This window comes from Physeter macrocephalus, chromosome 9 (genome assembly GCF_002837175.3).
Source record: "Physeter macrocephalus isolate SW-GA chromosome 9, ASM283717v5, whole genome shotgun sequence".
In the NCBI taxonomy this organism is placed as follows: Eukaryota; Metazoa; Chordata; class Mammalia; order Artiodactyla; family Physeteridae; genus Physeter; species Physeter macrocephalus.
In genome coordinates, this window is record NC_041222.1 from 96,750,810 (window position 1) to 96,777,957 (window position 27,148).

The window sequence follows — 27,148 nt, forward strand, 5'->3', positions numbered from 1 at the left end:
GCGGGTTCGTGCCCCGGTCCGGGAAGATCCCACATGCCGCGGAGCGGCTGGGCCCGTGAGCCATGGCCGCTGAGCCTGCGCGTCCGGAGCCTGCGCTCCGCAACGGGAGAGGCCACAACAGTGAGAGGCCCGCGTACCGCCAAAAAAAAAAAAAACAACAGAGGTTGGCACTGGTGCTTAGTTGGGCAGGTACCACCCGTCAAATGATTAGGCTACCTGTAGTCACTTTTCAGGCAAAATGGGTGGCAGTGGTGGCATTTGTGGGGGGATCTCTAGGATGCAAAGGCCAGTGGTTCATCAGTTAAGTAGAGCCCTGGGACGGGATCTGAGAGTAGGGTTCTGAGGAACACCAGCTGGCAGGTGGCAGGCAGCTACTCCAGGGGAGGTCCGCCATTTTTCAGGAGGTCCTCTCATACCGATCATACCAGTCCCTGGACCTCACCAGGCTGGGGTGCAGCCTGAAATCACCTGGAACCACTATATCTTCATGCTTTGATGGGAACCACAGCGTGTCATGTTCCAAATGGCAGCATCTCTCTCAGCCACGAATTCGCTGGTTGGACTCAGACTGGTGTGGGCAGACACAATTGCCACAGGAGAGCTACATGACGTTGCAGTTTAAACAGGCCTGGAGGAAGCTGTCAGAAGGACCCTGCCATGGTCGGGGAAGGGAGAAGCAGGCATGCAGTCAGGTGTCGCTGTCTGAGTTGTTGAAGGTCCGAAGGCGCAGAGAGGCTAAGTCACTTCCCTGTTGTTCATGGTGATGCAGAGGATGAGTTGGATCGTGGCCAGCTGTCCCGGTCATTGCTGTCCTTCGCAGGGCCAAATTAACCTTCACAAGTGAGCGCGGAAGACTTCCCGGGTTGTCCCGGTAGGAGCCGCTGCTGAGTATTAACCTAGGTAGGCTGAAACAGAGATGTAAGCCAGCTGCATTTTGGCCAATCAGCTATGGATATGCATAGGCGGAGAGGGTGGCTTAAGCTGGCAATGGCCATGTGTCCTGATATTGCATGCTGTGTTTTTCATTATGACTTTGCAGCCTGACAACATATTTTGCTGCATCTTTGCTAGGAGAAGTGACAATGGCCTTGATGTACTCTTCTCCACTGCTCTCCTCCATCATTCTGCTTTTGAGGTCACCATATGAATGCCCAGATCTGGCCTCCCCAGCAGATGAGGACTCAGGAAATGATCTGCACTGTGTCTCTCAGCTCTGGCCTTGACCCCAAAGGGGGATGAAAGGGAAGGGCTCAAACCAATGGCTCCCCAGGGGTCATGAGTTTAGGATTCAGACCCCTGCAGTTCTGATGGTAACCTCGATCGCCCACCAGATCATGACCACGTTTGGTTCTGTAGGCAAAATGGCCAAATGACTTGATATAGAAAAAAAAAAGAAAAAGAGAAAAGAAAAAAATGTGGGAGGAAGCAGGATAAAGAACATATATCCCAATACTGGATGGAAAGAACATTTCACAAGGTGACCTTGATCGTCCTGCCTTTGCCTATCTGAACTTCCCACATGCCAATCAAGAAGGATATTTGTCACACTGGAGGATGCCAGTGCTATAATGAAGTCCTTTGTTCAAGCTATTCTATCCCATATCCATTAAGGAGAAGTGTCTGGAGATACATCCACAGATTCTAGAAGTTTCTGCAACATGGAGAGTGTCTCCCAGAGAAGACCTAATCCATCTATGAATATAAGGTGGTACTGGTAGCAAGTTAGGGCACCCAGGCCTTAGTGACAGGTCCACAGCCTCTTCTACTACGGTTGTCCTGAGTGCCCGTCGGTCCTCCTGGGAGCTTTCACTAAATGGATGGGGCCTAGGACAGAGCCTGGTTGTGAATTTTGTGCCTTAGAAGGTCATTTTAGACTCAAGTTCCAGTGTAACTGTATTTTATAATTGGGACATTTGTTCAGGGAGCTTATTCATTTATTCATTTATCCACCCTTGACCCACCAGTCCATCCATCCATCCATCCATCCATCCATCCATCATCCACCCATCTACCCACCCATCCATTCTTTCGGAATTTGTTGTGTGCTTATTGTCTGCAAGGCACTACAGTGGGTGCTGTGAAAAAGAAAATGTCATCTCTGCTCTCAAAAAGCTTATTTTCTAGGAGAAGGAGACAAGGTATAAAGAAATAGGTGCAGGAAACTGTTTCAGGTGCTTTGTTAGAAGTCTGCACAGGGCCCAATGGTGCATAACAGAGAGAATGGTCATCTCTACTTGGGGGCTCAGGAATGGCTGCACAGAGGAGGTACAGGAGTCAGAGAGGGGATGGGTGTGTTGGGGGAGATAGAGATGTGGGTACAGACACAGAGGATACAAATAGCCCAACACCTTCATGGAAAGCAAAGAGTTCGGTGTGGTTAGAGCATGGGGTGTGAACTAGGGCAGCAGAGAGAGCTAAGGAAAGCAAGAGAAGTAGGCAGAGGTTGGATTATTCACAAAGCCTGGATACGATGCCAAGGATTTTGGACTTTAACACACAGGTATTGTGGAGCCATTCTAGCATTATAAGCAGAAGAGTAACATGGCCAGATGTGTGCATTTGGAAAAGTACTCTGACTTCAGGACAGGATAAGACCCAGAAGCAGGGTCCCAGTTAATTAGGCGTGTGAGAGATGGTGACATCTCAGATGAAGGCAGTGGCCTGGGCTGGAGAGGAGAGAGAAGGGGAGAGGAAGGGCATTGCCTCCCCCTTAGCCTCTTAGGCCACCAGGATTACTTTCTTCCTCTTTCAGCCCAGTCACTTTAAAGTGGCCATTTTACTAATTTAACTCCATTTCTCAATTCCTGAGGAGCAGAGGGGAACTCCTGAGCCGGGTGGACCAGTGCAGGCACTCCTGTTCCTCCCACAGTTGGACTGCAGTGCCCACACGAAGTCAGTGTTGCCCGTGGGTGTAGAATCTGGTATAAAGGTCCACGTCCTCAATGGAGAGTCTGCTCACAGCACAGCTTCCATTGGCTGTTTATCCTTCTCTGACTTCCTTATCTGCTTGTGTCTAGTGAGGTCTCATTCTGTTTCTGGAGGGAGGCTGGACGTGCTCAGAAGTTGGATGGTGCTCAGTCTTTGGATGGGTGACACTCTGGGGGCACAGAGCCCCCAGCCCAGGCCTAAGGCAGAGGAGCACACTTTTCTGGAGCCGGTCAAGCACCCGTGCGTTGCTCGATGGCCTCGCCGTGCACAGCACTTCGTCGTAATGCAAGGAGGGGCCGTGCGTAGGGAGATTGTGATCTCACCTCCTGATTTCCCTTCGGTCTTCTTGGGCTGGTCCACAGTGGATAATAATCTCTGGCTAACTTGAAAACAAACATTGGGTGGGCTGGAGAGAGAGGAAGGAGGAAGTGGGGAAAGGCAGACCAATTGTGATTAAGGGGGAATTCCACGTTTCTGGAAATCTTTACAATATCCAACTGGACTACTTGCAAGAATTCACAGACTAAGCTAATAAATCGCCCCAAAGAGGTCTCTAGGGAAGCTGTTTGAAAAAATAGTTAAGAGGCATAGAGTGTTTTTGAATCAGTGAGTAGTTCTCAGTATTGGAACATGGCTGGACTCTTCTAAGAGACTTAAGCTCCTGAAATATTATTTAAATTCCCTGGGAACAGAGTTCATCCTTTTTCTCGGCCCTTTTTGGAACTGACACAGCTTCTGAATCAAGGAGGGCCCAGACTGACGACGAGGATCCGCTGTATTTTCTGGGTGTGGGCTTGGAAAGCCGAACCTGACTGCAGTGCCCAAGACTGGCCTGCAGGTGGAGCTGAGCGTTAGGATGCTTTGGGAGGAGAGATCCTAGTGGAAAGGGAATCTGCTGGCTCTGCCACGGATAACTGGAACCCAGCCCACAGGACTCAACCCAATGAGGTGAATTCTTGATATCTGGCGTTTTAAAAACCTGGGGTTTACGTCAGGGAGGCAGAGGTGCGCACCCAGGCTGCGGGCTGGCTCCGCGGGGTCGGGTGGCAGGAGGATGCCTGCATGGGGTCGTTAGGAAGGCCGCGCCATCGGTTTGCTCATTCACCTTGTGTTTGTTGAGTGTTGTGAGGTCTGTCCTGGGTGGGGTGGAGGGCAAGGTCACTTAGGGAGTTTGCAGTTGAGAGGGAGAAGCGAAATTCCCCAAGTAAACGAATACACAAAAATACTTCCAACTTGTGATCATTGCTGCTGAACTGCTGCTGAGACAGGGAGGAGTGGCGACTATGTGGGCTGACTTCAGACAGGCTGGGCAGGAAGGAGCGCCCTGAAGAGGGTATTGAAGGGTGAGGAGGAGCCGGCCCTGCCACGAATAGGAGAAAGGAAACAGACGGAAACCAGAGGGCTGCAGAGTGGGGGAGGGTAGGGAGCCCAGGAGGAGTCTGGGGAGGAGAAGGTGGAAGTGAGAGTTTGCATTTTATTTATGGAAGCAGCCAATCAAGCTCTTCCCCTGTCAGTCACATGTTAATCTATCATGTTTCCAATGAGAGGAAAGTTGGGCCACCGAGAGAAACTGACTCTCGTTGAATGATGAGGAAAGAAAGAGATGGAGAATTAATTTGGGGACCAGGGAAGTGTCTAAGTAATGCACACGGGTCCCGATTGACTGATGGAAGTTCTCGGCGCCTCGAGTGGCAGCGAACGGGGTGAAGAAAGAGACCACAGGCACTTCCCTGGTGGTCCAGTGGTAAAGAATCCCTTCCAATGCAGGGGACGCGAGTTCAAGCCCTGGTCGGGGAACTAAGACCCCATGTTCCACAGGGCAACTAAGCCCACGCGCCACAATTACTGAGCCTGCATCCCTCAACTAGAGAGCCCGCGTGCCACAAACTACAGAGCCCACGCGCCCTGGAGCCTGCGCACCACTAGAGAGAGAAAACCCGCACGCCACAACTAGAGAGAAGCCCTGGCGCCACAACTAGACAGAAGCCTGTGTGCCACAACGAAGAGCCTGCGCCTCAAAGAAAGATCCCGCATGCCTCAACGAAGATCCTGAAACTAAGACCCGATGCAGCCAAAAAAAAAAAAAAAAAAAAAGAAGAAGAAGAAAGAAAAGAAAGAAAGAAAATTAATAATAAAAAAAAGAATGGTACTGCAGACCACCTACACCCACCTCTTTCATGGTGGGTCCTGGTTTCTGCTAAACAAGTATTTTAATCATTCAAAGAACTAGCCCCTTGGGCTTGGGGTCACCACACAGACCTGGATTAGAATCCTGCTCTTGTTCTTGAAAGAGAGGTTTCTTTGAGCTTTACTCTCCTGCCTAGAAAATAAGGATATGGAGACTTACCGAGTAAGATTTTGGGGAGGATTGAATAAGATGTATTTAAAGCACCCAGTGTTGTACCTAGACTATGGTAGGTGCTCAATGTATGTCAATTTCCTCCTTGCTGACTGCATAACAGTGAAGACAGATAAGTAGAAAGATAGTGACGATGATATGAATCACTCTTACATAAGATGCTCGCACTGGGGAAAGCGCAGGACCATCGATGTACTTTGAGAAGGGGGAAGTCCCGGGTAGGGAGTGAGACCTGCATTTTAGTTCATATTCTCCCAGCTTCCTCTTCTGTAAAAGGAGGATAGGGGTGGTCTACAGGCCAGAGTTAGACTAGTTTAAAAACATTCTTGGGACTTATCTCTGGAGATTCTAATCAGCAGGTCTGAGCTGGGGTCCTGGATGATTCTGACACAGAGGCAAAAGCACTCCAGGTGATTAAGACCCAGGAACACTGGAATAAGTGTCTCCAAGACCCTTTCCTAGTCCTGAGTCATCATCCATCACACCAGACAAGGACCAAGGGGACCAGAACCACTCTCCTCATTTGCCACCAGAGGGCGAGCTTGAGGCACGATGGCCAGAGCGAGATGCTGTCTGTCTCGGCTCTGACCGAAAGAGCCCAGGGAAAATCTGTAGTCCCACAGAGGGTGCTGTGCGAGACAGATAAGGCAGGGGTCATCTGGGAGGATTGTGTGCCAACTGGAGATAAGCGGAGAAAGCCAACGTCTACTAGATTCTGTGAAGTGTAGGCTTTCTTCTGTGCCCTGATGTCGGATAAGATTTGGACGATGAAACTTGCTTCTTCGTGCAGTAAGGACTTCATCAGGACGCTTCAGAGCCCCAACTTCCAGTTCCAGCAAAATCAGCATCTGGCTCAGAGGGCCAGTCACTCCCGACCCTCATCTGCCCCCACTCTGTCCCCCCCGGTAAAGGATGCACCCACTGGAAAAGGCAGTGGGCAGGCTTGCATCTGTTGGTCTTTGCCTGCCCTTCTGCAGATTCTGCCCCTTCAGAGTTACATGCACAGAACAAAGGACCGTCATGGCCTGATTCCAGCTGCAGAGAAGCAGGCATCACTTCCCGTTCGGTGTCCTAGTCGATGCCCTTAGTTTTTGGCAAAGCAGAATTCCAGTCCTTTCTCTTCACCACCTCATTAATTTTACCTTCTGCAGCAGGCTGCATTTGAGGCCACAGCCCTTGGCGTCTGTACTGCAGCAAAGTGGGGACTTGAAATCTTCTCTTCTTTGCCAGCAATTTATATTTGGACTTTCCCTGCTCGGTGACATCCTCTAGGTTCCACTTCCACAGAGGCCCAGGGGGCCACAGAAGCAGAAATGGTTACCCCCGCTCCCCAAAGGGGGAAGAAGAAACTGAGGGCAGTGGCAGGGCTGGTCCGGGACTGCTGCTGAGGGTGCTGAGGAACCGAAAGCAGCCCAGTCACCCCGGAGTGCCTGAGTGACAGTACCTCACCTCCCGCCCGCAGTTCCTGGCAGGCTGTAGCATGGGAACACCTCAAAAATCCTCATTGGACGTCATCACTCCATGCACCCCATCCTTCTTGAGCCCCTACGCTGTCGGGCCCCATATTAGCGTAAGAGATGAGTAAGACTTTTGTGGGTTCCCGGACTCCACGAACTCAAACCTTACATGGAATCCTTCTTGAGCCCCTACGCTGTCGGGCCCCATATTAGCGTAAGAGATGAGTAAGACTTTTGAGAGTTCCTGGACTCCATGAACTCAAACTTGACATGGAAGGAAAACCGTGCTCACCTGGTTATACGTGAGGGTAGTAGTGTGTTGATGGAGTAATACGATAAATGGCATAATATGGGCACACGCAAGGAATAATGGGAGGGTGGAGAAAAGAACGATTGAAGAAATTGATGCTGAGAAAAAATGACTAGAGACGCCTCGTCTGATGCTGGAGTTGTTTTAGGATTCGATGCTCTCTCCCCGTGTTTTCTCAGCCTTGGTGGTACCTGGCAGTTTTGTTTAGCGGAGGCGTAGCTTAAGATTCAGGTAGCTACTCCTGTGCGAGGAATAATAAGCTGCATTCGAACAAGGTCCTCATGCAGTTTCAGAGGACAGGAGTGGGCTGGCCAGGAAGGAAGCCCCAGCAAGGTGGCAGGGCGAAAAGAAAGGCCTGAGCTGGGGATGTGGCTGACAGCCAAACTCACCTCCGAAGGGATGTGAGTCTTTTTTCTTGTAATAGCAATTACATAATTTTTTTTTTTTTTTTTTTTTTTTTTTTTTTTTGCGGTACGCGGGCATTAGCATAAGAGATGAGTAAGACTTTTGAGAGTTCCTGGACTCCATGAACTCAAACTTGACATGGAAGGAAAACCGTGCTCACCTGGTTATACGTGAGGGTAGTAGTGTGTTGATGGAGTAATACGATAAATGGCATAATATGGGCACACGCAAGGAATAATGGGAGGGTGGAGAAAAGAACGATTGAAGAAATTGATGCTGAGAAAAAATGACTAGAGACGCCTCGTCTGATGCTGGAGTTGTTTTAGGATTCGATGCTCTCTCCCCGTGTTTTCTCAGCCTTGGTGGTACCTGGCAGTTTTGTTTAGCGGAGGCGTACAGCATTTGTTTATGTACCAAATGTTGAGGGTCCCGCCACGGATCAGGCAGTGTGCTGGTCACTGGAAAAAGAGGAATACAAGGCTCTTAGCTTCTGGGAGCCATGCTCTGATAGAAGAAATGGACAAGTAATTACGATGCAACAGGATGAGTGTTACAGCAGAGGTGAATACAGGAGGCTGTGCTCAGTGCTTTGGGGGGTGGATGGGTGCAGATGCACCCGGCGAGGAGGTGACATTTAAGCTCACTCTTTTATCTATTTATTTATTGTTTTGGCCGCGCCGTGCAGCCTGTGGGGTCTTAGTTCCCCGACCAGGAATTGACCCCAAGCCTCCTGCAAGGGAAGCACAGAGTCTTAACCACCGGACCAACAGGGAAGTCCCTCAGCTCGTGCTTAGAGGAAGTGTTGAGGGAGCAGGACGTGCTTAGAGGAAGTGTTGAGGGAGCAGGAAAAGGGAGCAGCATCCGTGGGCCTGGATTTGAGAAGGCACGCGGCCCGGAGGGCAGTGCGTGTGTTGGTGTGTGTCTGCATGCAGCCCCCTGAGCCTGGGTGTGGGGTCGTGGGTGCTGAGAGGTGGGAGATAAGGCTCCAGAGAGACTGTGGTCGGTCTGGTGCAGCACCGGAGTAGAACTCACCCCTGCTGCTCATGGATCACCAGGCAAGTTCTCCCTTCCTCCAGATCACCAGGATGCCCGGGAGAGAACCATTTCATTAACCCACTGTTCATCACTTCTTGCTCTTTCTGGATGCTGGGGGAGGAGTATGGGAAGTGGGGAGGCAGGGGCTCTGGGAAGGGGTCATGAATGTGGACTAGGCCAGCTTATAATGCTTTAATTTTTTAAAAATTCAGAAAAATCAATGCCTGAGAATCGGTTCATATATATGGTTCAGGGACAATGATTTTTAACTTTACAGGCAATTGTCATTGAGTGTTTGTCTAAAGACAGTGTAAAAATACTGTATATTAACAAGTCAATCAATGCAGAGTGGGTGGAAGAGTCTCCCCCACGTCCTTTACTTTTCTGCATTGCATTGAGTGGTAAGTATGCTAAAAAATGCAGATTGCTGACAGTTCTTTTCCTTGGTCAGTTAAAACTATTTGGAATCTTCTATGTGCCAAATACTCTTAGGCTCTACTCAGAACAGACAAATCAATTTACACCTTACATCTTTAGATATTTACGAGTGGTAATGTCAGTTATCATGGACTAGGAACCTCATATGAATGGGTACAGAAATAAGACTGATACAAATAAATGGACATAAAAGCTCCTGGGAGCAAAATGTTCAAGGGCAAACTGATAAATAACAAGGTATAGTTAAAGCTGTTATGATCAAGCAATTCAGGAGCAGGAAGATAGAACAAGAACATAAACAAATAATGTAATTAGAGGTTATTTTGTTTTAAATTAATTTGACTCATTATTTGTTTGCCAAGTAGTATTTTCCTTATGATTTAATAGGACACTCGTCCCCCGGCTGCCCTCTCCCCCACCACTGCTAGTTGGAACCTACAGTGGGTTTTCTCGGGTAGGAGGGTACATTCTATGCTTTCTCAGACTTGTGACTTTGACCCTTTTAGGGTGACACCAATACGTGCTGACTTCAACTCACTTGGCTCTTAGCACATCACATAGTTGGAGGGGGAAGTGCTCCCTTTTTATTTTTAAGATGCACAGCTAATTGGAACTGGAATGAAATAACCAGCCGGGAAGCTTGCTGCATGCCTCACAGCCCCGTTCTGGGACTTCAGAATTTACAGGAATAGGAATGAAAGGGTGCATTTTACACCTTCTGGACAGACAAATAACCATCCAAAGTGGCCAGATGCAGAAAGACTTTGAAACATGGGCCCATAGTAGCCTCAGGATTATTTTGCATTTATCTGGCTAATCTTTGCTGATCAGGTGTGAGCCAATTAGATTCTTTTCTTTTTTTTTTTTTTTATGGTTGCCTGAAGGCCTAGATTATGTAGGGATTCTATCTATTGTTTGATCTCAAGCAGAGAAGCCCAAAGCTGTGGGCCAGCCCAGATGTTTGTCATTGTACCTGGCTGGGCAGCTTTCCAAAGAGATGACCTTTGGTAGATTGCTCGGGATCAACTGGTCCAGCTTTTTCCTTCTACAGGGATTCTGAAATAAGAGCATCAGAGCAGGACTTGGACAGAGCCAAGGGGTCCCAGCCTGCTCAGTTGCTAGCCCAAGAAGAGAGGCCTTAAAAACTGCTGTAAGTGTGATAGGATCTCTGGCTGGGGAGTCAAGTCTCCCCCTGTGTTTTAAACTCAGATTCTGGGAGGTTCTCTCCATGACTCAGGATCCCTTGCTTTTTAGGATGTAAGCTCGCCATTTTTTTCATTCCTCCTGCTTCTTCAGTTCATCTCCCGGCTTTTGGCCACATTTTGTGAAGTAGGGGGCCCGCCTATAGCAATGCAAATCCTTTGGGCTCCTAGGGCGCTGCAATCTCAACAGTTTATCCTCAACAAAACTGCAGGCAGAAGCGAAATGCACTGTCTCCACCACACCCCCAAATGGGTGCAGGTGAGCGTGACTGTTAAAGAGGAGACCCGGGCCCCAGATTGGGCCTTTTTTGGCCTCAACAGGCGGCTGCTGCTTCCCCCCCCTGCCCCCAAGTTCCTTGCGACTCCAAGGCACAAAAGGACGTTTCAAGGCGGGGTTTCCATCCCCAGCAGCGGGATACAGTCTTCCCCGGCTGCCTTCCTTCCCTACTCAGAGCAGTGAGGGCTTCGGACTTTCTTTTCCAGCTAGCTGCCAGGTCACTGATGCCCGAAGCCCGGCCTCCGGCTCCACTTCCTGTTTGTTGCCTCACCTCGGGCCCGCGCTCCTCCACCCCGGGGGAGCCCAGCCCGGCGCCGGCCGCCCACAGGCCCGCGGCCAGCTGCCCCTCTCCGGGGCTGGGCGTGGCCGGCGCGGCGCCGCGCGGTGACTCCTCGCCCCGCTCCCCTTCCCTCCGCTCGCGGCCATCTGAATTCCCCCTTCGACTCCTGGGCGGAGGCCGAGCGAGCTTTCGCGAAAGGCGACGGCGGCAGCGGGAGGAGTACTTGGGCGCCCCTCCCGGGTGGCGCGGCGCCGGCCGGCCGTGCAGTCGCGCGCTCGCCGCCAGCAAAGCTATTGGCTCGGCGCAGTCACCCCACGCGGGCTGCAGCGGCGGCCTCCGCGGATTGGCGCGCGGGCGAGTATCCACCGGGGCGCGCGCGAGCGGGTGCGTGCTGCCTAGGCCGCACCGAAGCCCACTGTCGCGGGCCGTGGTTCTCCCTGCCCGTAATGACCACCCCTCCGCTGTCCCTGCGTTGCTGATGCTGCATTTGGGGCCGCTGTCAGCCCGGGTGGCCGATGCACCAGTGCAAAGAAAGGGCGCGAAAGGCGCGCTCCCCGCTCGGGCGCACGCACCGACCGCCGCCCTCGGCCGCACACTGCAGCAATTCGCGCTCTCGCGCCGCACCCCTCCCCGCCTGCACTCATTTGCATATCCCACGATTGTGGCCAATCAGGACTCGTCTATCTCGAAGCGGACGGCTTTGGCCTGAGAGGAAAGGGAGTGGCTGGCGGCGCATGCGCCGCGGTGGCCGACTTGAACCGAGGCTTTTATTGCTGTAGTTTATTTCCACCCCCTTCCCTACTGCTCTGTCTCTCTCTTTCTGTCTCTCTGTCTCTCTCTCTCTCTCTCGCTCTCTCTCTCTCTCTCTCTCTCTCTTTCTTTTTTTCCACCCTAGCTGAGGCAGTGTTGGAGGAGAGGAAGAAAGGGAGACAGAGGATTGCATTTATCCCTTAACATTCCTGAAAATTTCTATCAGCAAGACCAGATAAGCGGCTGCACATTTTTCGATCCTGCAAAAAATAACAAGTCTCTTTCCGGGCAATTTTTGTTTTAAAGCTGCCCTCTTGAAATTAATTTTTTCCCAGGAGAGAGATGTCTTATCAGGGGAAGAAAAATATTCCACGCATCACGGTGAGTTTGGTACTTGTGAAATCTGCGATCGGCCAGCAACCTTTTGTGACACAGAATATACACGGAATTTATTTTAAAGGAGGGGGAGGAAGAGATACCCAACTTTTTTTTTTTCCTTTTTTTCCCTTGTTGCTAAAGAAGGCGATAGTGATGGGAGACGCAATCCTATAGAATTGTAAGCCATATAGTTTCTAAGGCATTAAAATAGGAGCGTGAGTGCATTAAGGTCGTTTTAGGTAGCGCGCCAGATCCGCTGTATCCTTTTATTGTCAGAGCGAGATGCTGTAGTGCTGGCCTGCGGGGTGTAAGCAAATGGATGCCAGATTGAATATGCATGGTTGAAGCTCGGATATTGTTCTCCCGGCTGCGTGCTGCGATGCTGGACTCCAGGAACTGGATGGGGAGATGGGGAAATGGATTCTCCCTGTATCTCCCGCCCCCCACCATAAAGGGCTTTCTGGAGCCTTCCTCCGGTTCCTCAGAAAAAGGAGCGGGTTTTAGCCCGGAGGCGTAATGACAGCAGAGGGATGCTGAAAAGGGCTGGTGTACCGGGATCCTGTGGAAACGGGAAGGAAAAACAGGGACGCGGTGATGAGCAGAGGAAGGGGGGAGGTAGGCGTGGGCTTTTTGTTGACCGGGACCGGGTTTTGGTAGCCCTCTCGGCTTCCTCGCCCAGTGGTTTGGGGCTGGGACCCTGGCGGCTCTGGGCTCGCTTTCTTGTGTCTTTCTGCCCCTTCTGCGGCCGGGGAGGCGTCCGTGTTGGCGCATACAAAGCGGGCTGGGAGGGTGGGCGTTGGGGACAGTGCCGAGCCGGGCTCTGGGAGGTAATGGCGCTGCGCGACGCGCGAGGCAGATGGCCCGGCCTCGGTCAGACAATGATCGCAGAGGCCGGAGATGCCGGCGCAGCTCTGGGGCCTGGGGTTGTTAGTTTGTAAATCACGAGAAGCTCCAAGCGATGACTTTGCGATGCTTCGGCGATGAACACAGGTTCTTGTTCCCGCTGCTTCCCCGCCCCCCATCTTCTCCCCATCTTTTCCCGGAAAAGTCTCGCCAGTCCTATTTCTCTACATCCCCGAATGAAATCCCGGGGAGGGAGGAACGCGAGGGAAATTCATTGTTATGTAATAATGTGCAATTGCAATGGGCCAGCTGATTGCTGGGTAGAACCCAGGGCTGAGGCGGTGACCGAAAAAATCTTTGAAAAGTCCAGATGTGTTTAGGGCTGGGTTTAAGGGCGTGCTTTCGCTCTGGTTTCCTCCTTAGCCACGGGTACCCCGACTTCCACTGGATGTACAAGGGCACACCCATCCGCAGGAGAGAGATGTGGGAGCACATGCACAGGGGAAGGGGCGTGTGCTCGGGAGGGTTTATAGGATGAGCTGTTCTACAGCGGGGAGTGGGTACTAGCTTTTTCTTGAGGGCCAAGGACCCAAGATCCCAAAGGGCAGAGCGCGGGGGGACCCAGCGTTATGTGTTCCTTGCACTGCAGGAAGGAATCTGAGGAGTGGGCTGGAGAGCAGATTTGCTGCAAGCCTCAAGTACTCTTGATGTCTTCGTGAATGAAAAAGGCAGTTTCGTTTTGACAGTGTGGGGAGAAAAAAATTCAAAAAGCAAACAATCAACAAGACTGATTTTTAGAAGAGCGCCCCCTCTGCCCTTTAACAAAATCTGGTGGCATTATGGTAGGACCTATAGCATGCTTTCCCTTCCTCCGTCAGCACGGCCAGCCTGTTATGTAAGATGCCACTCGAGTGAGCGGGGCTGTGATGTTTCATTTTTTTTCTCAACATGATGTTGGCTCGGGGATTCGCATGATGGCTGGAACAGGTACTGCAGTGACTAAGGGGAACAGGTGGTGAAGGGCAGGGCTTCTCTTTGCCTCCCAGGCGATGTTTATCCCATCAGAGCTGGATACTGGGGAAGAGGGGGAGATCATTGTAGACAGATAAGTGCACTGGATCAGGTGACCTTGGGCCAGTGGCTTAACCTTTCTGAGCCTCAGTTTCTTTATGTGTCCTTGGGACAAGAATCTAGCTCCCATCACCTTACAGATTTGATTTGAGGCTTGGGTGACATGGTTTACAGGACAGGATTTTGTAAAGGTCTTAACCTTTACCTTATATAAATGCAGGAATCGTTGCTGACTATTTATTCCCATTTGACTTTCCAAACCCTACAGCAGGATGAAGACCCCTACAGTGTAACAATTAAAATAATCTTAGTGTTTCTCATGATGTTAGAAAAACAATAAATACTTTCTAAACCCAGGTGTGTGTGCATTTCCGTGTAAAAGTATCTTTTTTTCCTAGGTCTCTAGTAGCTTATATATATCTTTTAAAAGTTGCTGTAATTTCTTCTTGGTAGGTGCTAAATATAAAGCACTTGCTGAGAATATTATTCTTAACTGAATTTTGAGTTAACCATTGTCAGAATGAATGCCATTCTTTGAAGTGCTCTGCATATTAAAAAGGCAGTCGTTTAAACCCAGCAGGGACTAATACAGGTGCGTGTCCACTGAACACAGGATTTTAGCATAGCATTCCATCAACAGCATTTGGGATAGAGATGAATCATAATGTAACATTTCTGTTACATTCTTGGCCCTTATATGCTGCTTATCATATATTTTTTGTACCAATTAAAGTATCAGTATGTGTACAGTCAATAATGGTGTTAGATTTTAGAACTTGCCATCTCACCTACTTTATTCTAAAACTTTACCTTTTTCTTAACAGCTTAATAGTTAAAATGGTGCATGTTTGAAGTGTGTTTTCCCCCCTCTTTGCTACAATTGTTTTGATTTACCTCGAAGATAAATGCAAATATAAAGAACATACTGAACTGAAACCTTGCTATGGATGAACCAAGTGTGTTTGTGTATAGTATCCCATGACAACAGACTTTTGGTTAAATTTTCCCGATGCAAATCTCACCAAGAATGGACTTCCGCTACATGTGGGTGTATTTTATTTTTCAAATGAAGTTTAGCCTAAAGCCATTTAAAGTGATTGCCTTCTTTATCTGAAATCTTTTTACTGATCTTTAAAGGAAGATTGTTAGGCTTTTTTTTTTTTCATTCTTTCTCTTTGGTGCTTGTAGGTCCAATGGAAATAGATGGTTGTTGTCTCTGTTGTGTTTTTTTTTCTTTTTCTTTTTTTTCTCTAGGATAAGCTTTGAGCTTTGCCAGTATGTTCTGACTCATCAAGTGATGAGTAGATTGCCAAATACAGATTCACCTTTGTCACTGAGTCTTTCCAAAATTGGCTCATTTTGAGCATCACTTTTGAGCAGTGAAAATGTGGTCTTAGCTCATTTATCTTACTACCAACTGTTTCTCATGGATCAGTTACGAATTGTGACCTTACTGCTTCTTTGTTTCAGAGTGATCGTCTTCTGATCAAAGGAGGTAAAATCGTTAATGACGACCAGTCTTTCTATGCAGACATATACATGGAAGATGGGTTGATCAAGTAAGTGTAACTCATTATTGCCACAAATTTGGGTACCTTGCAGTGTTCCTAAGCATTAGCTACAATTCACACCCGTAGTATCAAGCTGTAGTGATTTAGAGACTAACTCAGTATCTGTTTAAGCCTAGTTTGATCGGTGGTAATTAGTGAGTTTGAAAACTCAGATTTAGAGAATTCAAAACCACAATTAAATGCACAGCCATTTCCTTACGTGTTATGTAACTGACTATTTTTAACCGAGGTGACACAACATCTTCTTGTTGCCACATACTCAGGTTATGATCCATTGACTATATTAAAGGTTTTACTAGAATATACTTGTGTGGGGTGGATAGGACAATCAAAGGACACAAACGTGAAGTACAGCCTCTTCTATCATGATAGCACATCTGCCTTCTTAATCAAGAATCCAAGTTGTTGGGGGCAATGGACACCAAATTAATTACTAAGTCACAGAGACAAATTACTGCCTCATTCCGAGGGAATTTTAGGTTTCATGAAACCTAAATGGGACTGCCCTTGTGTTTATTGTGTATTGTGTTTCAAAGGAGAAAACAACAAAGCAGTTCCTGAATTAGGGTATTTTGGGGTCCTAGAGGGTTAAGTGAGCTGAGAACATCTCCATGTCCTCATGCCCTTCCGACTGGGACAGCTCAGAGGGCTCTGAAGAAATAGCACATTTGTTTAAAGGCAAACACTGCCGCAAATGACATCTTTTAAATAAGCAGCATTTATCAAGGGCTAGCAGCAAACCAGTCCAGAGGAGTGGAAAATTGTAGTGGATGTTTCTGTTGCCTGGAAACTCACACCCTGATTTATGATCCTAAAAGAGGTTTTAACGTTTCCACATTTAATGTTTTCTCCATGTGTGTTTGCTTGTGACAGTCTCAGCTCCAGGCTCTAAAATACCATGACTTTCATGTTCCATTTTCCCCCAAGTGGAAAGCAGCATGATCTGGTCTGTAAGACTCTGGCCTAGAAGTGAACAAGCCTGTGTGATATTTTTAGTCATCACTAATTTGTTTTAGAACTTTACCAACTGCCCCTTGATTACTTTTTCCTTTTCAAAGAACTGACATAAAGATGTAGCAGAGATATCTTTTAAAAATTGGAAATGAATCCTTGTTACCCAACTTAATGAATATTAATTTTGCCGCCTTTGTTATCTGAGTTGCGGATCACATGCTTCCAAATTTTTAAATAGTAACAATCATAGTGTTTACTTATTATTATCTTTGCTTTGTTTTGTTCTATCCCCCACCCTTCTACTCCTTATTCCTCTTAGTTGGAAAGGATATGGTGAAAATAAATGTTCGTAAAGTGCAACCAGGTCTGGAGAAAATTGTTATAGGATAATTAACTCGACTGAGTGTGTTGTAAGGAAAGTATAGCGATATTTTATGTCAATATCTCAGGGCTTTGTTATCATTTGATCACATGGGTTTTCTGGTAACTAAGCCTCTCTGATTGGCCTCTGATGCCTTATTTAGATTTTGTTTTCTAGTATGCTCTGCATTACCTCTTGAGGGTAGGGAGTGAGGGGTGCACAGATTATGAATGATAACAATAATCTGAAGAGTCTGTAGAACATAGGGCAGGGTTGTTTATGGCATGGTGAAAATGTCTGTCAGATCCCATTTGATTTAGGACATTTCTTTACAATCATTATCACCCACCCTGTTTATTTAGGCAAATAGGAGAAAACCTGATTGTGCCAGGAGGGGTGAAGACCATTGAAGCCCATTCCAGAATGGTGATCCCTGGAGGGATCGATGTCCATACCCGCTTCCAGATGCCCGATCAGGGGATGACCTCTGCTGATGACTTCTTTCAAGGCACCAAGGCAGCCCTGGCTGGGGGAACCACCATGATCAGTAAGACAGCTTACAAAGAATAATCTTAGGGCTTGGGAACCATTATCGTTTGAAAATGAGTCTGTGTTGTTTGAGTCTTTCCTTTCAGAGGTTGCGGAACTAAGCAGTGGACGGATCTACCGCGTAAGGGGGTGAGGGTGGGCCAGCCTTAGTCTCATTTTCTGTGCAGCTCTGAGGTTCTCCAGTTGAACTTGAGAATACGCTTCTAGAGAATGTTGGTAGGATAAAAGAGTGGCTTCTTGCTTTCTCTGCTTGAGAACTTTTGTCTTCCTTAACCTGAAAATGTGATTTGATTGTGGTCCCTTTGAAAACACAGCATTTGGAGTAATCTTCAAAGCTATTAGTTTTGAGCCTTTGCTCCTAACTATTTGATTTTGACTTTTAAAGAATTCCTGAGTGTGTACCTTCTTGGAATGAGGCTGGGGTACAGCAAATGAACTGTTGAACCAGGAACGTCAGTTCCACTGATAGGAAAATCAAATGGAGGGATTACTTCCTGGCCTGGGTTTGACATAAATGGAATTGGGCAGTCCTGCTTGGAGAAGCACCCACAGATATCAGTTCTTTAGATATGAAAATTGCTGCTGTGAACAGCTGGGTGCCCTGTAAATATCGCTCAGTTGGATTTATGCTTTTCATTCAGCTAAATCTAAAGTATATTTCCTAACAAATGTGTAGAGTTTGCTTGTGAATGGTCACTTTCCAGCATGCCTGTTGATTGTCCCTTTGGCAAATATCATTTTGAGCTTGAGGAGGTAGGCAAGCTACACAGTGGCCCACCAGACACATTTTTTTTAAAAATTTTTATTTTTTTATTGCAGTGTAGTCGATTTACAATGTTGTGTTAGTTTTAGGTGTACAGCAAAGTGATTCAGTTATATATCTATATGTATCTATTCTTTTTCATAGCCTTTTCCATTATGATTTATTATAGGATATTGAATATAGTTCCCTGTGCTATACAGTAGGACCTTGTTGTTTATCTAATTTATATATAGTAGTGCATATCTGTTAATCCCAAACTGCTAATTTATCCCTTCTCCCCTTTCCCCTTTGGTAACCATAAGTTTGTTTCTATGTCTGTGAGTCTGTTTCTGTTTTGCAAATAAGTTTATTTGTATCATTTTTTTTTGGTTCCGCATATAAGTAATATCATATGATATTTATCTTTCTCTGTCCAACTTCACTTAGCACGATAATCTCTAGGTCCATCCATGTTGCTGCAATTGGCACTATTTCATTTTTTTTTTAAAGATTTTATCCGAGAGTGAAAGTCAATATACAGTCTGTCTTAAAAGCTTATAGTTCAGTTCAGAAGAGGGTCCAAGTGGAAAGAACTTAGCTCTTTCTGCTTTAGAAAAAAACCTATCTTGCCGGTTACTTTTCAGAATGATGCTCTCTTTACGTGTGACTTTAGGGTCTGTTTCTGAGCTTCCTCTTGTCTGCCCTACCACCCAGAAGAACATTGCTATCCCATTCTAGTTCGAGCTCTTCGACTTTTTAAATCACGCACCCACCTCCTTGTGTCCTTTCTGGTCTTCGGGGTGTCATCACTGATCAGAAAGAGCATCCAAGTTTAAGCCTTACTGTCTCTGCCTCTATCTTGCCTCATGTATTACCATCTAACCTAGAGCGTGCTGTTCTTGGTGGTGGCGGTGTTGGCATCTGCACACCCCTTGGGACTCTGGCCTAGTGTTGACGCCTGCTGTTTTGTCAGTGGCATCTGTCAGGACTCACTGGCACCAGTGGGTATTTCCGCCCCTCGTCCAGGGCCAGCCGCGGAGCCACACTGGAGCTTGGAGAAGCACAGATGGCCTGGGTGTCAGCCTAGAAGACCAAGTCAAGGTTATAATCTGCCTCAGTTTGGAGTCCCTATGGGGGCCCTGTAGGCCCGTGCCTTGGCCACAGAGTGTTAATAAGTCACAGATAATATGTCCTAAGGGAGCGATCAGTGACATCTATCATTGGGCTGAGGGGCAGCCCTCCCAGGTGGAAATACCCCCAACCAGGGCACTAACTTGCTGTGTGACCTTGGACGAGTCACCTCGCTTTTTTGGGCTGCTCATCTGCACAGTGAAGGATTTGCACTAGAGGACCCTGGATGCCCTTTCCAGCGCCCACGTTCGGCGATTCACTGATTCACTGAGCTCAGAGACAGAGTTTGTCTCTCATCAGATGCACTTCGCGCCACAATGCATCAAAGCCCTGCTTTCTCTCCGACTTACTTGAAAGACCCCATCCTGCATTCTCGAATGTGCGTTTTCGCTCCTCAGCACTTGACCGGTTCTCTGGCCCCTCTCCTGCTCCTTGTCCCTTTCTGCCTCCCCGCCCCCGCCCCGTCACACGTGGGCGCATCCCTTCCTGCTGACACCCTGACCTTCCCTTTGGCCTTCTTTCTCAGAGGTTGTGGGCATCTTTCCCTTCCCGCCAGGTGGGTTCCTTGTGTGCAGGGACCAGGGATGTCTCCACAAGTCCTGCACCTGTACCGAGGGCCGAGAATAGACAGCGGATGACCTTATGGCAGCTCGGAACGAAGGAGGAGGGAGAAATCAGACTGCCTGCCCCTCTCGGTTGAGCAGCATGCAAGCGTATTTTAATGCAGGGGTGGTGATGCCCTCAAAGAGGAGGGCGATTTGAGGAGCAGATTGCAAAGCACGAAAGTAATCAGAGGGAGTGGCGATGTGGTCACAGCTGTCACACCCCAAACTCCACTGCTTGTGTATCCTGAGAAAGATATTTACTCCTGCAAATGCCCACCTGTGGTTACTGACCTCTATAGAATTCCCACCGCTTGCCCTTCCCTCAGGAGATAACGTGGCAATAATACAGATGAGGAAATCAGGATTCTTTTTTCTGCTTGCCAGTCATGAGTTCTGCATTGCTTTAAGTGAGTCTGCGGCTGGAGCCCGCTTTATAGTGGGAGCCTTGCAAAGAGGCATAGCTTAGTGGGTCGGGAACTGTGATCTTCTCCTTCATTGAGATTGTAGCTTCTTTTTTTTGGGGGGGCGGTTATTTTATTTACTTGAGCCCAGCCTCTCCGCGGCATGTGGGATCCTCCAGGACCGGGGCACGAACCTGCGTCCCCTGCATCGGCAGGCGGACTCTCGACCACTGCGCCACCAGGGAAGCCCTGTATCTTCTTTAATGAGTACTGAGGCCAGAGCTAAGTATTTCGGGCATGTTGAAGGGATTCAAGTGAAAACTTACAGAAACAAAAGCCATTGAAGGAAATTGGCACCGTACCACCTGCAGCCCCTCCCTCCCAGCTTTCTGAATTGCTCCAAGCCATGTCACCTGATGTGTCTTCACCTGCCGCTTGCTGTGTGTTTCCCAGGTCACGGGACCTGGAGGCTCCATTTCGGTCTGAAATGGCACAGCCTGTGGTGGAAAATGCAGTTGAATATTCCCAGTTTGGAAACGGAGGTGACACATCAGCAGCAGAAAATAATATTATTGCCATCAGACAGAGCCTCCCATTGAGAAATGTACAATGAGATCTTTGTAAGGGGCCGTCCGTGTGGGACAGACAGAATGTCCTTTGCCCTTCCCATCCAGTGATGCGTGGGCAGAGGCTCTAGACGTGCTCCCCGTAGGCGGCATCCAGACCAGCTGAGGGGTCACGGAGGCGGCAGGGGTGCTGCTTGGAGAAAGCGCTGCTGGCGTCCCGGGGACTTTATGATCATCGGAGTTGTTGGGACCCCAGCGTCTCCAGGAAGCAGGCGGGAACAGTTACTTCCGTTTTATAGAGGGGAAGCCAGAGGGCAGGGCACTCACCCCGCACATCAGCGCAGGTGGCAGGTATGGAGCCCACACCTGCAACTGTGACTCCACCACCGGCCAGCAGTGTGACCTTTGCTTTAAGCCTCGGTCGCCTCACCTGCAAAACGGGGAAAGTTGTTACAGAGATCGACAGTGGAGGCGTCAGAATAGTACCTGGCCCGCAGTTATCACTCAGCCGTGGTGGTTATTATCGTTCCATCTCACGTCAGGTACCAGCAACCGCCCATCTCCATAGAGGCCCCCTCTGGATCTCAACTCTCTCAACAGAGGCAGAGAAATAGGCTCCAGCTGTAGGGTCTGACCCGAACATTTGCTGGGAGCAGGGGTTCTCCAAGCATGGTCAGCAGACTGGGTACCCTGGTGTTAACTTGGGGTAAAGCCTCCTAAAACATTCAGCTTCCTGGGCCCACCCAACCCCTTGAAGTGGAGAGTCTGCTGATGGGACCTGTGAATCTGTACTTGAATCTGGTGATTGTCAAGTGCACCTGGGGAGCTGCCGGAAAGTCTGGATCTCGGGGGTCTGTGCCAGATCTACAGACTCTAGATCGCTAAGGATCGGAAGCCACTGCTCAGTGAAGAGAACCTGAATGTTTCTGCTAACCTGAGCTCAGGGCTTTTCCTAGGGGTGTGGAGCCCCCGGCACAACACACCCAAGGGGGCTTCTTCCCCACCCTGAAGCTGCTGTACAGCAGAGACCAGGACGGGACTTGAGCCCAGACAAGGCGAGGACAGCCAGATGCCTCAGGGCTGGAAGGGGCTCTCTCTCCTGAACTCTGGACTTGTCACTTACCTGCTGGATGTGGCTCCCAGAGGTACCCCGATTCCCGCACCCAGCCACCCCCAGTCAGACTCACCCTCTTCTCTCCATCTCCTGCTGCTACCCCAGCGCCCAACCCTGGAGAGGGCTGCCCTCAGGGTCATGCGGGCTCAAACCCACGGGCACCTTGTGCCGAATCCAGTTAATTCTGTCTCTGTGTTATCTCTTGGCGTGTTATCTCTTCCTTTGCCGATCCAGACCTTTGGTCGTCTCTACTGGAGTTTGGCCCCAGCTTCTGAGGGTCTCACTGCCCTTATCCCTACCTCTGCAGCCCATACATCACCTTGCAGCCTGGGCTCTTCCTGTGGACCGATCATGGTACCTCCATCCTCTGAAGCCCTCAGCGACCCCCTCTGGCTCTGAGAATGCAGCCCAAGCGGCAGAACCCAATCCTGCTGCCCCAGCCGAGACTCACACTGTCAGTTACCCCAGCCAGGGATGCCCTTCCCTTCTTTCCTCTGCCTCTGGAAATCTTCGTTACCCTTCGAGGGCTAGCTTAGATGTTACCTCCCTCCCGAAGCCCCCGTGTAGCCCCCTCTGCCGTAATCTACCACTTATTCTGTGCGCCTCGGCCAACAGTGGGTCTTCCTGGCCTGGCCCTCGGGACATTCATCCCGTGTTACAGTTTGATCAAGGCTCCTCTGCCTCTTTCTGTTAACGTTCCCCGCCCAGCCGTGTCTCACTCCTGAGACGCTGACTCCAATGATGGCTGCGGTTGAATGAATGAATGAATGAATGATTGGATGAGTTTATATGCTCGTGGGACTTGGTTTCCTGCTTCATCTGAGTGTGATGCCAGAGGACCGGAAATCCTGGGGTGGGAGGAGGGTTTACACGTCTGGTGTTAATTGCATTCATTTCCACCCAAACAGCTGTCTCTCCAGCAGTGCCCTGTGGTTGCCGCTCCAGCCTCCTGGTCACTGCGGTCCAGTCAGCTGTTGCAACAGTTGGAGGGGGAGAGAGGCAGGAGGGGAAAGCCCAGGGCTCGAGCATCGGCCTGAGGTCGTGAATGGGTATTTCTCCCTCCGTCTTTTCGGCAGGTGGTGGACTCAGCAGTCATCCCCGGAAGCCCTCGGGCTTGTCCAGCTCTTCCTAGAGAGCCATGCCTGCAGAGGCAGGAGGCCTAGATCAAGGCTAGGTGACTTCAGCCCCGCTGGCCGGGCCTTCCTGGGGAGACGTGTCCTCAGAGTGTCCCTGGGGCACATCCACTGCTTGTCATTTCTTCGTCCATGTGGCATTTGGGTTTGTTCCCCCGCCTCTGACGGGTCCACGTGTGAATACACACACACTGTAATATGAATGTGTCTGTAATCGATACTTTGATTATTCCCTTTGCATCATTCGACTCGGGTTAGAAAGTGTTTACAAAAAAAGCTGACCACATCAGACGAAAGTCTCGAAGTCCAGGACCCAAGCTGTCGCCACAAAATCTGCCTGTGGGCTGGCGATTAGAAAGCGACGTTATCCGCTGGTCTGTGGGAGTGGGCTCTTTCTGCCTGCTCCTCCTTGCGTCTCCCCAGTCCCCACTTGGGCGAGATCACACATTTTGCCTACGGACACGAGTGCCTTCCGCAAGCGGACGCCACAGGACGGGGCCTGCTCAGGTGTCGCCGTGCAAATCTTGGCCACAAATGGCTGGACTGGAAGAATCCGGGCACTCCCTGGGATATTTTGGGCCGATCACCTAATACCTGGTACCGAGCAGAACAGAGGAAGAGAGTGAAAAAGATGAAGCATCCTGGGAAGTAACACCGCTCTTCCGGAAGGGCCAGCACACTCTTTACTAGACGCTCTTCTCAGGAAGGAGGCCGTTGGGTTGGGCTCCAGCCAGCCTCATAGTGCAGCTGGGTTTAGGGTCTGCCTGGCCCTTCCAGAATCAGGGACATTTCTGTTTGGGTCCCTGGCCCTATTTCATGGACATTGTGGCAGTTATCCTAATCTACTCAGGGTGTTTTGCCTGGCTTCTGGCCCTGAGAGCTGGTGGTTACAGCTTTGGAAATCACCCCAGCCCACAGAAGGGTGGGCTTCATCTCTTAAGACGGCATCTGGGGGCTTCCCTGGTGGTCTAGCAGTTAAGACTCCACTGCAGGATGCACAGGTTCGATTCCTGGTCGGGGAGCTAAGATCCCACATGCTGTGCAGCGTGGCCAAAAAGTAAAAAATAAAAAGAGGCATCTGCATGCTCCATGATCTAGTTCTGACATGGCCCGTGGGTGCTGTGTACAGAGCGTGGAGAGTCTCAGTAGTGGATGTTCCCAGAGCCTGTTCTCTGCCTTTCTGTGGAGCGGGTTATTCTGACAGTTGGGAATGTCTTGTCAGTCTTGTTGCCCAGAGTTGCTCTTCTTCCTGAGAAGAGCATCTAGTAAAGAGTGTGCTGGCCCTTCTGGAAGAGCGGTGCTACCTCCCAGGATGCTTCATCTTTTTCAGTCTCTTCCTCTGTTCTGCTCGGTACCAGGTATATATATCTATATCTATATATATATATATATATCTGCTATATATATATATATATCTGTCTATATATCCTGCTCGGTACCAGGATATCCCGGGGAGTGCCCGGATTCTTCCAGTCCATCCATTTGTGGACAGGGGGATGTGGATGTGATGGGCTCCAGCAAGGTCTTCCTGGCCTTTCATGTGAGGGACGGACTTTCAGCTGCCAGCATCGCGCAGGCTCAGGGTTCTGCATGGCTAGGTAAGAGCCTGCATGACACACACATGTCCAAGGATACCCTTGTTCCCTGTCCTGGCTGAGTGAGCTGGGAAAAGACTTAACAGACCGCACAGATCTTGTCCTATCCATTGTTATGCGACCCCCAGCAAACATGGAAGCTGCCCATGCTGGCTGCCTGATAAGCAGCTGAATGACTCTGGACCAAAACCTGGACCCCATGGCTCTTCCTCTTGGGATCTTTAGCATTGTTGTCCTGGGGTCACCCTCTTCTCACGTGATGAAAATCTTGCATGGGACCCCGTACCTGGCAGGTAAGACTAAGGAAAGCAGGGCAGCTCTGGCTGGAATGGTGGGCCATGGGGGAGCCCAGATCCTCTCCCCCTTCTCTCCATCCTCCCCCTGTTGGCAGCCCCTCTGCCTCTGGGGAATCCTAGGGCTTGGGGGAGCACAGTTGGAAAGCCCCCATTCCATCACCGCCTCCCCCCATTGCTTACCTTCCCTCCAGAGCCTGGCAACGCGACCGGTCCCTGCACAGCTTCTGTGCTGAGCTGTAGGGGAAAAGTAAGAAGTGTTCAGTAAGAAGGGACATACCCACTTAGTCACTTAGGAGAACTCCTAGCCACACTGTATGTTTTCAGTGGTTTTGTTGAAGGTGATTTCTGTTCAAGACGGGAACTAGGACGGAGCACCCCATTTCATTTCCCTGCCCAGCTTGGTGTCCGTCTGCTGTGCTTCTCGTAAGAGTGCCTTTTTGTAATAGGTGGACGTTCTGTCCTTTAAACAGTTAATGATATGCAATGTTTTAAAGGGATAGATGACTATCTTAGGAAGGGGTTGGCCTAGGGAATCTGTCCATAGCTCTGGTCCCCATCACTCCATGTGCGGCCCTTTCCCCTGCTTTCCCCCTTTTTCCTCTTTGAAAAGACCTCCCTGTTGCTTCTCTGGAAATGATTGTTTATTTCCCTGGGCTTTGAGGGCTCTGCCTTCAACTGTCTGCCGTTGTTGGATGAAGCCATTCACCCAGATTCCTTGCTTTTAGTCTTCTTAACTGCCAGGGGAATGACCCAGGGGAATAACAGTGAGTAGAAATTAGAGTTCTTTCTGGTTAACCTATATGGGATCCGGCTTTCTTTGAATGTGACTAAATGTGCCCCTAATGATAGGGAGATGCAGCGGGGTAGGGTCTCTGTGGCCAAGGCTGACTATCCTGTGAAAGGAATTTTGCGATGAGCCAGTTACAAACCTCGACTGCACGCTGGAATCCCCTGGGGAGTTTTCACTAAGCACAGAGACCAGAACTTCTGACTTGACCGTTCGAGGTGGGCCTGGGTATTGGTAGGTTTTTGTTTTTTTTTTAATACTTTTTTTTTTTTTTTTGCCACACCACGTGGCACGCGAGATCTTAGTTCCTCGACCGAGGATTGAACCCGTGGCCCCTGCAGTGGAAGTGCGGAGCCCTAACCACTAGACTGCCAGGGAAGTCCCCTGGGCGATGGTAGTTTTAAAGCTTCCAGGGAGTGGCCAGGGTTAGGCGCCGTGGATCTAGGTGCCTAGTCCCACAGTTGGACTTCTGTTGAACCTGAATGAACGTCTGCCAAGGTTTCCTAAAAGCCAGAGCTGCCTTCTGCCCCCAGTTCCCTGCTGTATCCTGTCCTGTTTGCAAAGGGACGGGGATTCCACTGGTGTGACCTGGGGTGGGTGAGTTCTGTAGCCTGGTGCCTTCCAGAAGCTTAGAAAACGGGGTGGGGCTGAGCTCAGGTCCCTGAAAAGGGCCTCGTCCTTTGGTTGCTGTCCTTGGTGTCCTGGAAGGTTTTACTTAGCTGATCGCCTAACAGGGCACTGGTTAGGACTTAGAGTGGGGGGGGGGTGGTGACAGTGGGATGACAGGGGCTGCTGAAGGCAGAGTGGAGCTGGGGTGTGGACCCAGCCCCGTGGGCCACCTGCTGTGCTGGTTTCCCTGAGAAAACCCTACTGTCTTTAGGTTGAATCAATAGTGTTTATGACCTAATCTCCCTCTAATGATAGGTCAGAACTGGAATCCTTCCTTGTGGGGAGACTGTGCGGGAAAAATCAAAAGGGCCTGGTAATAACATAGAATCATAGACTTTTAAGGCAACCATTCATATCTTCTGTCCCAGCCTCTCTCCTTCTCTCAGCTGGGTGAAATTTACTGGAGCATGTTTCAGAGGGTGAGATTGCAAGGAACAGGGCAGGACAAGGATGGGAGAGCTCCAGCAATCAGAAGGTCTAAGTTTAATTTCCCTTTCTGATACTTTCTGTTTGAGTGTGATCATCTAATATATTTCTAGAGGCAATTTCCATGTCTATAAAATGGAGACAATAGATTCCTATTTCTTAGGGTTATATGCAAAGTAAGTGAGACTGCTTGTGCTATACTATTTATTTTTTAAATTTTTTTATTTTTTAAAAAAATTTATTTATTTATTTACTTTGGCTGTGCCGGGTCTTAGTTGCAGCATGCGGGATCTTCGTTGCAGCATGTTTAGTTGCGGCATGCGGGATGATCTTTAGTTGCAGCATGTAGACTTCTTAGTTGCAGCATGCAGACTCTTAGTTGAGACATGCATGTGGGATCTATTAATAGTTTCACAACCAGGGATCGAACCCGGGCCCCCTGCACTGGGAGCGTGGAGTCTTACCCACTGGACCACCAAGGAAGTCCCTGTGCTATTTTATTTAAAAATGATTAT

The 27,148-nt window shown here is 49.3% G+C and overlaps 1 protein-coding gene across 2 annotated transcripts in view; it reads left to right on the forward strand.

The window, feature by feature from the left end:
- Positions 1 to 27,148, forward strand: part of DPYSL2 (dihydropyrimidinase like 2) — a 117,878-nt gene that overhangs the window by 29,315 nt on the left and 61,415 nt on the right. The window contains exons 1-3 of one of the 2 annotated variants that reach the window (XM_007127701.4): positions 11,465 to 11,822; positions 15,204 to 15,292; positions 16,982 to 17,166. In XM_007127701.4, coding sequence (XP_007127763.1) covers positions 11,784 to 11,822; positions 15,204 to 15,292; positions 16,982 to 17,166 — 313 coding nt within the window. In that variant the 5' untranslated portion in view covers positions 11,465 to 11,783. Of the gene's footprint in view, positions 1 to 11,464; positions 11,823 to 15,203; positions 15,293 to 16,981; positions 17,167 to 27,148 lie in introns of those variants that run through there. The other variant, XM_007127700.4, reaches the window with a different exon arrangement.